Raw genomic sequence first — 17846 nt, 5'->3', positions numbered from 1 at the left:
ATGTAATGGTCTTCAAATGACGACATTCTTGTCAAAAGTAACTTGGACCAAAGACATCGTAGTTTATGTAGTGGTCTTAGAATGGCAAAAGTATTCGCGTAAATTGGATAAAAACTTTGACGTAGGAAAGGGCAGATGCACTCACGTTTAAAGAAACTTGGACACGAACACTGATGTAAGGATTTGAAGGCGTTGTTACTCATTTATATAAGGTGTTCGGAGAAGAATGAGGTAAGGATTAAGTGAATCGTAGTAAGAACATATATCAAGTAACACGACTGTCGCCATAAAACAAGACTCGTGATTGATGTAGCAAGAAAAATCATTAATCCACAAAAGATGCGATCTGTTAATAAGGATAGCTACGTAAGAATGAGACAACAAATGAACTGAAAAGAGTCTAAATTTATATACCCTGGGACTTATTTTCGCGAATTACAGCTTAAACCCAAGAAAATTCTATTATAATCCCCCAGGTGAATTGAACTGTGCCAAACCTTTTAACAACAACACAGATTTTGAAGCCGTTTAACTCTTTATTCTGAAATGTCATCTCAAAATAAAAGATGTCGAAAGAGCAAGTTTCATTTCCCGTTGAAGATTTTTTTTTGTTCAGTTTTGTTCGCTAATGTTCTTAATATCACACTTCTTTTGGTATATAGAAATTGCACTCTTGTCATCAAATGTGATTATGGGCCATCGCCAACATTTTCTGAACTGGTAGAATAAGTTATTGATGATGAGTATTAAAAAAAACCGTGGTTTATCATATGGGTTTTTACCTCACAGTGTCCCTTGTCTTAGTTTGGATTTATAAGGGGCATAATGTGACGATGTATTTAGAAGCTCTGGATCAGTGTATCCAGTGAACTGTATTCGATTGGCGTCAAATAAACATGCTCTTGTTCAGTGGCTATTGAGCCCTAGCAGCTGATAAGTGTTCGTTGACTGTTATATCAAATGAACTGGCTCTTCTGGTTCAGTGACCGAGTTGCAGTGGCTAGTGAACCCAGCAGCTGTTAAGTGTTCGCTGACTGTGTTCTATCGAATGAACAGACTATTCTGGTTCAGTGACTTAGTTGCAGTGGCTATTGAGCCCTAGCAGCTGACAAGTGTTCGTTGACTGTTCTATGGAATGAACTGACTCTTCTGGTTCAGTGACTGAGTTGCAGTGGCTATTGAGCCCTAGCAGCTGATAAGTGATCGCTGACTGGGTTCTATCCAAGGAACTGACTATTCTGGTTCAGTGACCGAGTTGCAGTGGCTATTGAGCCCTAGCAGCTGATAAGTGTTCGCTGACTGGGTTTTATCAAATGAACTGACTATTCTGGTTCAGTGACTGAGTTGCAGTGGCTATTAAGCCCCAGCAGCTGATAAGTGGTCACTGACTGTGTTCTATCAATGGAACTGACTCTGGTTCAGTGACCGTGGCTAGTGAACCCAGCTGCTGTTAGGTGTACGCTGACTGTGTTCTATCAAATGAACTGGCTTTGCTGATTCTGAGACTAGGTTGCAGTGGCCATTGAACCCTAGCAGCTGATAAGTGTTCGATGATTGTGTTCTATCAAATGATCTGGCTTTTCTAAATCAGAGACCCGATTGCAGTGGCTATTGAGCCCTAGCAGCAAGTGTTCGGTGACTGTAAACTGTGTTCTATCAAATGAACTGGCTTTTCGGGTTCAGCGACTTAGTTGCTGTGACTATTGAGCCCTGACAGCTGATAAGTGTTCGCTGAATGTAAACTGTCCCGAATGGCGTCAAATAAAACTGACTCCAGTTCCAGTTGCTTTCAGTTGCAACAGTTTATAAGTTGTCTGCTGTCAGTGAATCGTGTCCACTGTCAGTGAACTGTGTACGATTATTAGCAAATGAAACTAGCTCTAGTGACCCAATTGCAGTAGTTAGTGTATCAGAAGATGATCGTGAACTTTGTCTTATCAGCATTTAATAAAATTACTGGAATATTTAAATGAGACTATATCTGTATGTACATTGAAATAAAATGAAATTATACTTGTATTAATAAGTTCCTACTCATTTTGTGGAAATGCATTTCGAACTCAAGAAACCTGGACGCTGTAATACTAGTATGTTCCAAGTTAATTGATCCCGAAGGAACAGTATATGCGTTCCTGCAGTTAAGTGGAGGTGGAAGACATATATCGCCACCTGGAAAGTTGGGAAGTAAATGGAAATAACATGTAAATTGTTTAAATGGCTTCAAATGTTATTATTTTTGGATGTGAATGTATGTATTGCAACGTAAATAAAAGAGACAAATGTATAATGTATATCGAATGCGAACTTCATGCTTCAACTCGTAAATGCAACCACGCAGTAAATGTGAAAGTCATGTTTCGAAGCCTTTAATATCGTATAATACCACGGTCAACCACGGATATCGGCTTCACACCTTGTATTCTTCAAAACATTATTCTCAAAGCAAAAAAATGTAAATGTTAAACCCGTAAATTCCAGTCACCTCAGTGGGTTATATGAAATGAAGCAATTTAAAAAGTTAACGATCTTTGCTCACCTTCTGTCACCTTTTCATTACATAACCGATTTGTGTATTTATAAACCAGTGTCTATTTCTGTGATAATAATGCTTGCTTCAACAGATAATATGGTTATCAACCACAACAGAAAAAACCTTGGCTTTATTTTGGATGATCGAAAATAGATAAAAGAAAGTAACCCCTAATAAATAACGAGTTTAAAAGATAGAAATTAGAATTCATCTTTGTTATATCAGAACGAATTAACAGTATGTCGGTGTTACGATTAGCTCTTTTATGTCCTTCAGGGACATTGCCTATACATATATTCTCATAATATATACTGACCCATTTCAAGATCCACTGTGAATTTACATATATTAGAACGCCTACATACAACGGTTTTGTTGTTTTACTAAGCAGTGTATTTATTAGGAGGTAACTTGGTCAAGGTGTTTGTTTCAATCCAATCGAGATAATCCACTTAAGCAGATGACGTAAGATGCTTGAAAATGATTGCAATGTAAATTAATGAAACGCTGGGTACAATATCGAAGTCAATAGAAGTCCACGTGATTTGTACTTTCTGAATATCGCCAACGGATTACTATCGTTTGAAAATACAAAATTTGGTTAAAAACGGATAAAAACCAAATATAGGGATCCGATTTTGCCTATTTCTCCTTTGAGTCAACTTCTTTGTACAAAAAAAAAAAAACCAGACAACAGAAATTAAGCAAAACAGATAACAGAAATTAAGCAAATTAATATGTACATAATACTTTGTGAACTTTTGCGATTGTCAACAAGAAATAAACCTACTTGGAACATGACCCTTTGGAATAATGTCGAGTTTGTTTACAACCAAGCCACTGTTGAAATTACTTTTGATAAAACACTATGATTTCCTACTAGTGTAACCTTTTAAGAATTCATTCGTTGGTGTAAAATTGGGTTTTAAAACATAAAAATCGATAGAACAAATTTACATATAAGAAGCCACGAATTTTATTAATACATCCATTTCCTAAAATAAGTCTATTTGCTTTTCTATTTCTGTACACACAACATTTGTTCTTTCCAAAAGAAATGTACAGTGTTTTAGACTAGAGTTTACATCCTGTTCATTTCCTAATACGTGTTGCATCTGAATTAGCCAGACTTATTTTAGTTAGACGCGTGGTTCTACATCGTCACGGTAAATAATTTCTAATCTAAATATTTCTCAATATTGGGAATCAGAGACGCAACAGAAATAGGCCATGTACAATAACAACTTTCGACAGAATATTGCAATAGATCGATAAAAGGGACCAGTGTAACGATTGCTTTTCCACGATCAAAACTGTTTTAATAAATACATGCAACGTGTGTAAGCATGTTTGAGCAGGCTATCAAAATGTGGAAAATACATAGGCCTGCATGCAAGGAGGTTCTAAATTTTTCTGTCAACTTTGGATTAAATAGATGTTCAAGGGTAGCATTTTCCTATTTAAGAGTTAACAAAACGCAGGTTTTATGAGGATCTCTAAGGCTTTTACAACATCAAATGAATTTACAACATCAAATGAATCATTGCTGTTACAAAGTGAAAATACTGCTTGACTTGTAGTCATCACAGACAGAAGGGAAAAAACATAAGGTACCTCCACGAGATCGACCCAGAAGTTAGTTAGAAAGTGTCTCCATTGCCCAGTCTTGAAACTTTTTTTTTTATATTCGTCGAAGGCATACTGTATACACTGCGATTCCCCCAATGAACAACTCATAGATAATTGAATTGATGGAGACGAAATAAAGCCCCAGGTTCTTAATTAAACTATCTTCCGCAGGTTGAGGTCTAGATTAAATCATTTTCGGAAGAAGTCTTCAGGATCGGCGGAAATAGAAGACTCTGTCAATACATTTACGTTCATGTTTATAGCACATTGCTAACAATTAAACCTTTTTATTCGAATCGACATAGTAGTTCAATGCTACTTATGCAAGAGTGTCTCCACTGGTGGTGCAGTGTCCTTCGCTTTTCGCACGTCATAGGTTACCTGTCACGACCTTTAAACCGCTTATCTTACTTACTATGTGGTGTTGGACATCGGACACCTATTACCAAACCAGCTGTACTAGTGATGGATTTTCTATCTTAAGAATCTTGCGATTAATAGAATTAAAATTACCACCTGATAAAATATGTAAAAGCAGTGCCCGAATGTGGACTATTTTTATATGAATTAATTTTTTACTAACATTTCCGAAATATGGTATGAATTTGGTCGTTAGATTATCAGCAATCTGATAGTATAATAGAAAAACAGGAACAATAATATATTGCACTGAATCCAACTATTCAAAATATCCATCGATCATAATCATAATACGATACTGCTCATTCTATTATTTATATATCCACTTCCCAAAAAGCGCTGTAGCATGTGAGGCTCGTCAGTAGAATCAGTAGGGTTATTGAAGTAGGTCATCTTTCCGTCGAATTGTACCCAAAGAAAAAGACCCATATCAGGTTGCAAAGTAAGTCCATTGCTATAAACTGGAATATTAGACCACCTGCTGTTTTGTAACGGTCATATTGTTCAATATCTAACCCGTTTATAATTTACCTAATGTACCAACTTATCAACTTTTTTCAGTTTATGAAAAAAATACCTTATGTGAGAGTGTTCTAGCGGGAATTTAATTACAAACATATTAGAGGAAATTAATCAGACATTTAAATTTCTAGTTGATTTCAGTTGGATTTCTGCTCAAGCTCACTTCTTGCATGGTTTATAAATCACCAGCATTGGAGTGATATTGAAAGGCCTCAACTTTAACTTTAGATTGTTGCAAAGCTTCCCAGTTACACCTGCTTAATCTAACTTGTGATGCCGTTTTTTTGCATTAAGTTAAATCGAAATTTAAACATGTAAAATTGTTGGGTATTTTTCAGTCCCACTGTTACAACCAACTTAATCTAATAGCAAGGCTCTCTTAGATATGTATTTAAACTAACTTTAATTCTTGAGAAAATTATTTTCCAAATCCACTGAATGGTTGGTTTACTATTAAACTGTTCTAAATAGTTAGATGAAAGTTTTTTTTGAAGGACAGAAAATCTGTCCATGTGTACACTTAAAATACTTTTTTAAACATAGGATCTGATTTTTTGCAAACACGAGTATCCAGTATCTGGATATCACTACTGTCGAACTTCAGTAAAGACTTGAATTAGTCCATCTGCCTGAAAATCAGTACTGGTTAAACTTCAGTAAGGTCACGGACAGAGTGGAATCATTTACTTGTCTGAAAATCACTACTTATAAATCTTCATTGTGACACATGAAATAGTCTACTTGTTTGAAAACCCATACAATTTCCTTTGAAAAGTGAGGAAACAGACTGAAGATAACTGCTTAGAAATTTCAGAAGGGAAGCCAAGTTATCTGAAATAGTTCAGCATGAAACTGTGGATTAATATACTGTTTTGAATTGTCCTTTTGCATTTTCTGTTCTTAAAATGTGTGTACTGTTTAAAGCACGTCACATTGCACCAAAAGTCACCGTGTTGCTTCATTAAGAGAGACAAAAGTGGACGTGAAACGTGGATAATTATCGCCTATTTTTGTGTAAATAAAATCCGGTTCTTTCTGTGACAAATACTAATCAAAGCAAGTTTTTTCGTTGATTAAGATGTGGATCTTGGGGCTGATAATAACAGGAAGTAAATACTTTCTTGTGAAATCATGTGCAATTACATAGTGGGAGAAGAACCGTAGATCCAATTTAACATTCACAGGTGTAAGTATTCACGAAAAATGCGTGTGTGCGCTTCTTCGTCGGCCCACTGAATTTTTTTAACAAGATAACAGTTGTTTTTGAAAACGATGAACACCGACTCGATCACTCCCACTATATTGTATCCATTAAGACAAAAGACAAACTGAATGGGATAACTGTTGAGATGATGGATGTCGCTGTATTGGACCTATCCGCCCTTCGTGTGATGCCATTCATAACAAAATCATACCTTCAAGTACACGATAGTTATTTCATTTGACTTGTCAATACATACGTTAAAACTTCCTAAACTGATCGAAAAGCGAACGAATGCATGTCCTTCATTGGCGCCAATCTACTGCTCGCTAAGAGAGTTGCCACGATCGTTCAATCAGTTACTGTCGAAATTATTAGCTCAATAAGGTGCGAAACAGTAGGATATGATATTTATTTATGTCCAAATATTGCTGTGTTGAAATAGTCCATTGGGTTCGTGTATTTTGAGCTGAAGAATGCAATTAAATTTGCAGAAATAAATGCTAAATGCTGTTCGATCATGGCAGTTTTTCTGAAATGGATTTTGTCTGTCGTTTTCAATACTAAAAATAGTATTTTCAAAACCTTGGATACTTCCGTGATTTTTGAAGGTTAAGAGGGACAGTTTAGAAGTAAATTTCTTTCTGTTTAAGAGGCAACCTGAAACACTAATCAATGATATTTGCTGACATCTTTGAACCTTTTTTCCTCATAGGGACACTAATATATATTTTCCTTACCCAGTAATTGCCAAATTATGACCAAGTTTGAATTTCTGGTTACCGAATCGCACGATGAGTCAACTTTAGCAATTACAATTATGTTATCAAACTTATTCTGGGTGTGTTTCTAGGTGCGTTGCATGAACTGATGCAAATTTTATGGTTACGAAAATGCAATTGGATTATGAAGACTGTTCTTCTTAAACGTCGACAATCTGTTATGCATGAGGACTTTGCTGCCAAATTTGTTGGTCAATCTGTTTTGGATTTCGTTTTCGAGGCGTTCGTACTTAGGTTTTATATTTTCGAACTGTAAAATTGTATGTTATGATTAAATGATTTTGTTATGGAATGTTATTATGCAGCTGATAATTTAATCCTTTCACCTTATTTTTTTTGTAAATCCAACAATTATCTCGGCATGACAAAGGGCTAGGTGTAATCTTATTATTCTCAAGGCACAATAACAGTCTTAATTTTGAATACTTAAATTTTCACTCCATTTTACAGTGTGTATGTATCGCAAAGTATTGTATTGAAGAGGTTCCTAAGCAATTTTCTGACCTATTAACTCTTCTTTTTTTTTTATTTATTCCATTTATGTCCGGCCTGTGATTTTTCTAATTCCGAAAAAAATGACATCTAGCGCAATTACCACTTGGTTTTCTGAAAATAAGTGACAGGGGATGTATCTGGACTAAACTTCACATGTATTTTACGATCCGTGGGCATATTTTATACCACATCACGTGTAGTCTAGTCAGAAGACCATAAGAATACATGTACATGTATTTCATTAACGATGTATTTTGGTTTCGGAATCTCTTTTGGAACATCTGATTTAAAATTGACTTTCCGTCATTAATCTAAGGGAAGTAACTGTAATATTGAAATTATGTAGATCACAATAACATATATATTTCCATCTGATGACGTACTTCACTACGCATGTAAGAAATCGTATACTAAGTATTTCGTTATTCCTTCCATTTTTAAGCGTCCTTAAATTGTCCCATTATAGATTTACCAACAGCCAATGATCCGTTGGATCTTCTTATGAAAAGTTTCCGTTTTATTTAATGGTTAAAAGCGTCTGGTTACTATTTCCTTTTAAAATGAAAGCAGGTGTACCAGCAGACAATCTTCAGTAGTTATTTTGTAATAGCTTATATCTGACCAGACGATTACGTCTTCGAATATTTCAATCTGGATGGTCTAAGTTACGACTACTTACGTCCTATGCTGTATAATTTTTTGAATAGTTCAATCTCTAAAACAATATACCGAATTTCTAATTAAATATATTCAGACTTTAGGTTTTAGACATTGAAAATTAATGGAATTGCAATGGTGTATTTTAATTTGAATTTCTGGTTCAAAAATGGATATAACTGTTGATTTAGTCTATCTAATACACAAGTAATTCCGTACAAACTGTGACCATATAAAATTTAACTCAGATCATAATAATTAGGTCGATTAGTTAAGCAACATTTTAATCCGATAAAAAGTTACGTCTGGATATTTCTGTATTTTAAACCTGGAACAAGAGAGTGAATTTTCTATAAATATAGATTAAAAGGAAATTTGTTGATGAGCATAAATTATTTAATTGCGATGTTTGATTGGTGATATATTATTGTGAGGTTCTATGGCACAGTCGGTTAGAGAGTTGGTTCTTTACATGACTTCCTTTGCTTGGTTATGTCGAGCGAATGGCGGCTGCGTGTTCTGTGGGTTCGGGTTCTGATCTCAATCGGCGTGTGAAAATCCGATGTCCTTGAAGAAGTCATCTTCACTCATAATTCAAGTTGACCCAGTTGTAAATGGCTAGGAATAATTGGGGAAAGATTTATAACTTTCCGGGACCAAGGACCAGCTGGTATAAAGGATCCTTAACTGTGAACCTTAGTTGTTATCCTCGTAAAATATAGTTGTTTCTTTCTTTTCATCTTTCCCACAAGAACACACTACTGTTTACAGTTTCTGAAAAATCTTATATTTTGTACCAATATAACAAACGAGATACCTCTGTCTGATGATCTGTCAATCCACTTGCATTTTGCTTCACTCTCCGCTTAATTTTTTTTCCAAATTCCACTTTGATATCAATACCAAGATAAATGTATGCAAGTTAAACTTGGGGTAATAATCGCATAAAGGCTTAGCTATAAGGATGATGAAATGTTAGTGTGTTCGATTTCTAGGATAGGGCGGTTTGACCCCTCCTAAATGTGCGGTTGATACTGATACTTCGTTCTGTTTCGAACGGCCATGTCGTCAACGTGGTCAAAATAAAGTATATTAGTAAAGGGACGCAAACCTTTTAATCAGATTGAGAAGCACCAGACAACATTATTGTATAGTTACTGAAGTTTGGCGAGCAGTGATCTTTTAGATCACCGATATATTTCAGCTTGTGTCCTCACTGAAATTTGACAAGTAGTGATCTGAACTACTCAGCTCGCTCCTACTGATAGTGATCTTCATACCACTGATCTATTTCAACCATTAACCTTACTGAAGTTTGACAAATAGTGACATTCAGACCACTGAACTATTACAGCATTTCCAGTCATTACAGAAGATGGCAAGAAGTGATTTGCAGACATATGTATTACATCAGTCTGTGAACTTTAGTTTTGAAGTTTAACAAGACATACTCAGCCAACTAAACTATTTCAGCTCGTGTCCCTAATGATAGTGACCGATCTATTTTTGCTCCTACTGAAGTTTGGCAAGAAGTGATTTTCAGACACCTGTACTATTTCATCTTGTCTTCCGAATGGAGTTTGACAAGCTATCTTCAGTCTGTGACCTTACTGACGTTTGAACTATTTCAGTCTGATAAGTGAAATTCAGACAAATGTACTACATTAGTCTGCGAACTTATTGAAGTTTGACAAGAAATATTCAGCCAACTAAACTATTTCAGCTCGTGTCCCTAATGAAATTGATTTATTTCAGTTTGTGTTTCTACTGATCTTCAGACAACTGCAACTTTTCACCATTTCTTCCAGTTGGTTTATGTACGAGTACTATTTTTTTTTTTCAAATTTAAGAAATGGAAATAACAATTTTAATATAATTTAATAATACAAGTACAAATGTATTTATACAAGCCTTTTATACAAATAAACTATCTGATTAACACTCTCATCACATTCGTCGTTATGAAAAATAATACTTGAAATACATATATACTTTCAATATTCATTTTCCAAATTTGGCCAAAACCGATTTTCTTCAATTTTGTGTCATCAACTATAATGGTCCTCTGTCAATATAATTTTTTTCATAATTTACTCTGGTTATACATGAATGATTGAAGAACCGTTGTACTGTGCACGAAGGTTGCTGGTGATTTGGTGATTTTTTATTAATAAGACCGGGTGTATAGTATCTCGCATAGATACGCAATGGCTTTCTCATTTAGAATGACATGGCGTCCCAGGGATTTAAACGATACACTAGTTTAACTGGAATGTATTTGACTGAATTGGAATGCCAATTACTAATATTAACTCTAGGTCTGGCTGAAAGATCGGTTACAAAATGAGCTTTGAGTTCAAACAAACAAAATTGTACTCATTCAATGACACTTCATACATACACTAATCTACGCTGTAGATATCAATGTGACCGTTTCAGTCTTTAGGTGGCTGTTGTACTCTCAGTAACTGTGTTCATGTTCAAGGTCGGCACCGGCATAGACAAACCTTCGTCACACGATGACGTGTCTTCCATACTGTCCGAAAATACTGCATTATCCGTTTGGGCAACCTCCTTGTGAATGGTCCCATTTTGAACCAAAATGCCCGTAGGCAACGGCAACGCACACGTTACTCCATACGTTCTACTATTGTTTTTCATATTGGCACTTTGAATCGACGTCGACGTCGCCTGTCGTACATTTTTATGTGGTTGTAATAACACTATGTATACTTTAGGAGCAAACAAACAGAAGAGAGCTACCGTGGCACTGATACTGACACACATACACAAGGAGATAATTTCAATCTGAAATTAAAAAAAAAACCAAATAAAGTTATTGAATTTTCTCTTTCTTGGTAACATGCCTCTTTGCTTCTGCATCTTGGTTTAAAATGTTGATCTAATGCTTGTTGCAAAACTGCTTTGAGTTTAAGATATTTGGCAATTACCATACATTGATAAAAATCAAAATCGACCAAATGACCAATTTTTGAAGTTGTTATCGCCAAGCCCAATGTAAGTGTAAGATTCTAAACCTCGTTCACTGTTAAAAATATGGACGATACGCCTGGGATTAAGTTACTTTTATAGAAATTTGTAAGGCACTACTCCACCTCAGTTGAATAAAACAAATCAAACTAGAAAAAAAGTCGTACGAAGCTTACCAAAAAAGCCAAAGAAAATCTATATAGTAATCAGATTAAATAACACAATTGTCTAAAATCGGCAAATAACTAAATCACGATTTATTGGTATTATGTGTTTTCGTTCATAATTCCTTGTTCCGTTATCATCTAGGTTTAATAAGATAAAATAAATGAAACTTACCTTGAAATCGTGGTTAGCTCCGAAGTATATAGGAATGAACGCCAGCCATACGATACAAGTGCTGTACATAGTAAACGCAATGTATTTCGCTTCGTTGAAATTTTGTGGAATTTTCCTAGTTTTAAAAGCATAAACTGTGCATAAAACAATGATAAAAATGTTATAAAATAAAGAAATAACCGTTGCTATTTGGGAAGATTTACACTTAAGTACAATATAGTCATTTTGATCGTAGTGTTGCACCGTGTCCGGCTTCTCGAATCCTAACCAAGTCAATCCTCCAATAAACTGCACAGATACTAGGCAAATACAGATTAGTATCTGTGACTTGGGACTCGTGTATCCAGGTCTTTTCACCATGGCCTTAATACCACTATTGAATATCCTATAAATACGATTTGTTTTCGTTAGTAGCGCCGCGTAAATAAAACACAAAGATACGCCAAGTCCCAAACGCCGAAGAGCGCACATGATCACTGAAGGTTTGGCAAGCATGACAAAAGAAGTTCCATACGATAAAAATATTCCCAATAGAAGAAGATAGCAAAGTTCGCGTCCACAAGCCATAATGACTGGCGTTGTATTGAAATGTATAAAAATAACCAAGACTGCTGCAGTACACAGCACACCAACTCCAGAAAAAGCAACAGGAAGTATGAACCACAGGCTAGAAGGTTCCAGATGGAATTCCGGTAATCGATCACAGATGGATTTATTAGCGTTGGGTCGTGAATCCTTCGGACAAGGAGCACAGTTGTTTTCATCTTGAAGATATTCATTTCCCTGACACGGTACGCACATCCAGCAACAACCACCAGTATGCTTCTTCGCTTGGCCAAATGAACAAGGTTCACTACATATGGATCGTGGAATATCTTCCCAATTCAATGAAGTATCATTTAGTGTCAAACTGGAAAAAATACAAATGCGACAGTATTAACAGACAGTTGCGATTTGGTCTTATTTTCTGTATTTTGTCATCTCCGTGCTCCTATTAGGAATGTTTTCTGTCGGTTTTTTAGCTTAATATCAGATAAGCAAAATAGTTATTGGTAAGTCAGATAGACAATAGGCTATATTCAAGTCAAATAGGCAATAAGGCTAATTGCAGGTCAGATAGGCAATAAGGCTAATTGCAAGTCAAATAGGCAATAAGGCTAATTGCAAGTCAGATAGGCAATAAGGCTAATTGCAAGTCAAATAGGCAATAAGGCTAATTGCAAGTCAGATAGGCAAAATGGTTAAATGTAATTTTAAGTCAAGTAGGTAATAGGCTAAATTAATGTCAGATGACAAAAGTCAGATAAGAAGTTTGAATATAAAAAAAACATTAATTCGCAAAAAGTAAGTCGCAGTACAAAAGGAGGGGAAAACATATGTCGAACAAAGAAAGTGAGAAATCGCAATAAAACGAAACAATAAATTCAACTGGCAACAGAGATCAAGTGATTCTGGCCGTTTTATTATTATTACTATGTTTATAATGATTAAATCCTATTGAAAAACATTACAAGTCGAAAAAATGGCTTTAAAAAAACTAATTTCCTATACAAAATACTTAATGAGTTGGTAAGTAGTGGAATATGTACTGGGAATTGCCGATATTCTTAAATATGCCAGTCTGTTAGATTAGTCATATCTGCTGGTCAGCAACTACATGTGACCATAAATGTGATTTAAACCCGGACTTAGGCGTTAGGTTTTTTTTCTGTGCTCTTGGTAGCGTACCCATTTCACAATTCATCACAGCCTCCATTTTACACTTACCTGAAATTACCATTAAAGACACCCTCCCCTATCCTAACATATTCAAAATTTCCACTTGGAAGACGTTGGAACTGGAAGATATCATAATTTCTTATTCCATCACCATTTTCATCGAAAACTACTGGATCGCCATTGGATCCTACAAAGAAGTGAATAAAATTAGAGTTGCTTCCCCTTAATACCATCCTAAGTTGGAAACATATCCTTTCCTTACCTTTAGAGATTTTAACATATGTTCAAATTTGCAATCGAATTTCTAAGTAATTTTTTACATTGCTAAGAAGTCAATTAGAAAAGTCTATAGTCTTTGAAAAACCAAAAGCATGAAACTGAAAACGTATAGAAGACTTCGGATATAGCTAATTCTGAAGATCCAATAACAGCAAAATTTCGAACAGATCATTCAGCAATCACTTTCATAGAATAAAATAAAACACAAAACCATTACCATTTAGCTTCACGTTGCGAATAAATCCAAGGAGCTCCTCTCCAGCCAACGGTCGATATCTTAAGCACCTTGAAAAATCTTTATGTGTTCCTGGACATTCATAGGAAAGCATATCATGTACACCTTGAGCTAAAGCGTATACTGAGTCTATCACAAATTGAACTAAGCCCTCCTGTCTGTAATTAACATCAGGGTTCCAAAGAGATTCTGTACCTGCAACATAATTTCCCAAAGATATACAATACAGGGCGGTGCACATCAAATTATGAAATATGTTTGTTTACGTTATTTTCTGTTCTGGCACAGGCAGCCGAAGACGGGCAACGCCAGCTGAAATATTCAAGATATGATGTTGGAATCATTTCATTTCGACCTCATTGATTTTGTCGTCTTTTGTTTTGTGAATTTCGGTTTAGGTATTATTACTTTCATGATGTTGAAATGTGATGTTGGATATTGCATTAGAAGAATATACCAAAGGTTTATTCTGTTGTGGTTAGATCAAGTTTTAATTCTTTAATTCTACAAGTATTTACCAGCAACCAAACCATTTCTGCATAGATCATATTGATAATTAGAAACTAGACATACCTGTGCACCGTTTTCTATAAGGTGTATTTGTTAAGCTACAGTTGAAGATAGTCTCCCAGTATTCTGAGAACCATGGGTTCCTTTGATTATTATAAACGGTTAAATTTCTAAAATAATAGTCAAATTCTGGAAAAGAGAGACGAAATTTTACATGGAGATGGCTTCCCTGGAGAGGGCAAAGAACTGATAAACAGTAACGTCTTTAGCAGTCAGAAAACGTTTGGTCGAGGCATTGGTACAGTATGTGTTTGATTGGGTGTTTTCAGTTTCGATTGACGTTACTCTATAATGAAAAGACCTTAGGGGCACATATACTGATGTACGTACATGTGGACCTGACTTGAAACATACCAGCGATAAAGTTAATATTGTCCTGACATAGTGTACCAAAATGTTTGCAAAACATTCTACTTATTGTATGTCAAATCAATAGGTTTCAGAAGTGGGTTTGTTTTACCTTTTATGACTCTTCGTTTGGGTAAAATCGTGATGGTACCTTCAGCAACTGTCTCATGATCTTGAACTGGGTGTATTTTGGCTCCCCAACTATCACTGGCAAGAATAGAAAACTCCTTTGTTTTGTTCATTTTTTTCAAAGCTTGGAGTATACTCCGACAGTTGTCTTCGTTCACAAACATAACCACAGCTTTTGCTGTATTATTGTCTTTGAGAATGTCATTTATAATATTTGTAAAAGTTGTTGTGTTCACTGATCGTGGAATCTTGAGCGACCTTGAGACACACACACCTACAAAAGGTGAAAACAAAACAATAAGCATCTATCCCTTTTCCTTTTTAACCAGGGTTCAAAAGATTGTTTATCAACTAAATCGCTGAAATATATCATGAGGTAATAGCGTGGCAACCTTTTAATGTTCAGTAACAGTTAAGGAGCTTCGCCTCTTGATTAAAAATTTCGTACATTTACACTGGATATATGGACAATATAAGTAATTACACTTAATGATTCAAAGACGACTGAAATATAAATTTTTGCCCACCTCCCTCCATTTGATTTTTACAATATTTTAAAGAAAAGGCCCTTCTATTAAACTTGTGATGGTGTTTACGTCCGTTTTTTTAGTCTTTATTGTGCGAATAAAAAAAATGAGCTTTATCAAAAATGTCTTTTTTGAATATTATGTAACATCTATCTAATAATTTCATTACCCTATATTGACCATTAACAGTCTGTAATAATACATAGTCACCTCTTCTGATATACTTTAATAAACTGAGTAGACGCGGTGATAAACATTCGTTATACTGTCTAATTTCAGACTAAAGAAATCTCTCTGAAGTAATATAACCGTGCATCTTAGCCTTTTATAGAGACGAAGTATGAGCAATTAGGGGAAATAATGAAACGTCTGGCAAGTTATTCATATAACTATCGTTCTGATTGTGGGATCACATCCGCGTTAGTCTTTCTATTTCCAATCCCGAGATTGAATTCATAGCTTTCCTAATCTTCTCTTAAACATGTCTCTGAAATGCGATCATAGTCTTGGACAACATGCCATTATCCGTTTGAAACATGAAAACAGAAGTTCATGGTTCCAAATAAACGTTTATTTTGGTGATATTTACACTTTTCCTACTATACTGCGATTCACATTTTCTAGCTATGACGCGGTAACTTGCCGTTCTGGAATTGAAGAAGTGAAGTTTTACTGTATGAAATCTCATATCCAAATTATAAAGGAAGATAGTCTAAAATTGCAGTTTAAAATTATCAAATCATTATATTTATTCGAAGCTGTAGTCTATGAAAAAAAATCCATGAAATCTTTTGAAAAGAAACCTTGAGGCGGAAAATTTTGGTTTCAATATTTTTTTTCTCTGACCCAGACAATCCTCAGAATAAAATAATTTTCAGTGATTTTTTTTTACACGAAAAGATTTTTGGTCATAATTATGGTGTCAACACTTGTTTTATGTTAGTTCCTGGGTAGCTTTGGCCCCAATGATGCAGGTTTAATTGACGAACTTGACGGTTCTTCTTAAGGTCCCCCGAAAGAGACCTTGCATAATTTGCTATAAGCTTACCCGATTTCTTGGCAATTTCTTCAAATTTTCCAATACCCCTCTCTCCATAATTTCCCTCATCTGCTAAAGTGTTCACATAATCCCATTTAAATGATTTGGCTATTTCTACCATAACTTGAGCTTGATATTGATCAGGAGGGACAACTCTTGAAAAATATTCAAATCTGGATTTATCACTTAGATCACCACTTGTGGAAGAGTAACTTATCTGGGGGATCTGTAAGAGATAATGTACATACATAAATACACTTATGTACAAAGAACATATTACTATGAACATTTGATTTAGTCTATGTGAACACCGGGTCAATATTGCGCAGGCGTATATAAAAAGAAGCCTAAAATCAAGCAAAAAAAATGAAATTTTCTATGTTTAAAATCTAGTAGCACTGAAAACATCCAAAGTTTTTTATTGCCCATTCTGGACAACTTAACATCATAAAAACTGTTCACAAGAGCCAGAAAATGACCTCGTAATTATTTATGGGTTTTTGGGTTGTTGTTTTTTAGATATTTTCTCACAAATGTGATGGCCATACAGCCGTATGTATTTCGAGGGACGGTATGTTTTCTTGAGAGATATAGAAACCATCGCACTATTTATGTATTATTCACAAAGAAAGATGTTTTTGTCTAGTTTTGTATGTATGCAGTCTTGTACTAATGTTTTCTCTTTAATATACACTACTCTAGGGAATGGAGATTTGTCAATACCGTCTATCTTATTATTAACAGAAAAAGAGTATTATTATACTCATCTGAAAGGATGAAGTCCAGAAGTTTACAGGGAACCGCGGTGGCTCAGTGAGTTAGACGCTTGCTCGCTAACCTGAGGCCCCGTGTGCTACAGGCTGTGCACGTTAAAGATCCCTCGACAGTTGGAAATCGAAAAAGAGCAAGCTAATGCCGCTGTCCTGGCAAAATTTCCCTAATGGCACCCTGCATGGCGTTGTCCGTCTTCATTAGCCCACAAGGTGCAGAAAAGTAGGACGTAAAACTCCATTTAATTTCATTTCCAGAAGTTTACATATAAAAAGGATATGGTATCCATTGTTTTCTGTTAAAAAGGAACACGAAAGAGATGTCAATGAATGTTTAAAACAACATACAATAAAAGTGTACGAGAATAAGCGTAAAATTTGATTTTATTTTCATCTGAAAGACAATGTCATTATGTTTTTGAATTATGAAATATGTAAACCATGTATAAGTCCTACCCTGAACCAAAATCAATATCGAATGTCTGAAGTAAGGATGAGAGAACAGACAAGCTAACACGAAGGACAGAAATGAGAAAAAAAATTTTCTTTTTGTCCATATTTGAAAATTCAATATAACTTCTAAGATTTAACAACTGAAGCAGATTAAAATATTTTGAATAATTTATGGCTTGTTTTTTTATTTTGCGTCTATCTACCTTCTGGT

The 17846-nt window shown here is 35.1% G+C and overlaps 1 protein-coding gene across 1 annotated transcript; it reads right to left on the bottom strand.

Annotated features, from left to right (window-relative positions):
• Positions 1-10678: 10678 nt before the first annotated feature.
• On the bottom strand, positions 10679-16662 carry LOTGIDRAFT_130755 (hypothetical protein; the record flags this gene model as incomplete). Its single annotated transcript, XM_009065825.1, has 7 exons — positions 10679-11044; positions 11567-12476; positions 13334-13472; positions 13782-13988; positions 14364-14498; positions 14830-15120; positions 16422-16662. The coding sequence occupies 7 exons, from the start codon at positions 16660-16662 to the stop codon at positions 10679-10681; spliced, it is 2289 nt and encodes a 762-aa protein (XP_009064073.1).
• Between the last annotated feature and the right edge of the window lie 1184 nt (positions 16663-17846).

This window comes from Lottia gigantea (assembly GCF_000327385.1).
Source record: "Lottia gigantea unplaced genomic scaffold LOTGIsca_71, whole genome shotgun sequence".
Taxonomy (NCBI): Eukaryota; Metazoa; Mollusca; class Gastropoda; family Lottiidae; genus Lottia; species Lottia gigantea.
Note: the sequence above shows the minus strand (reverse complement) of the source record. Positions and strands in the feature narration are given on the sequence as shown.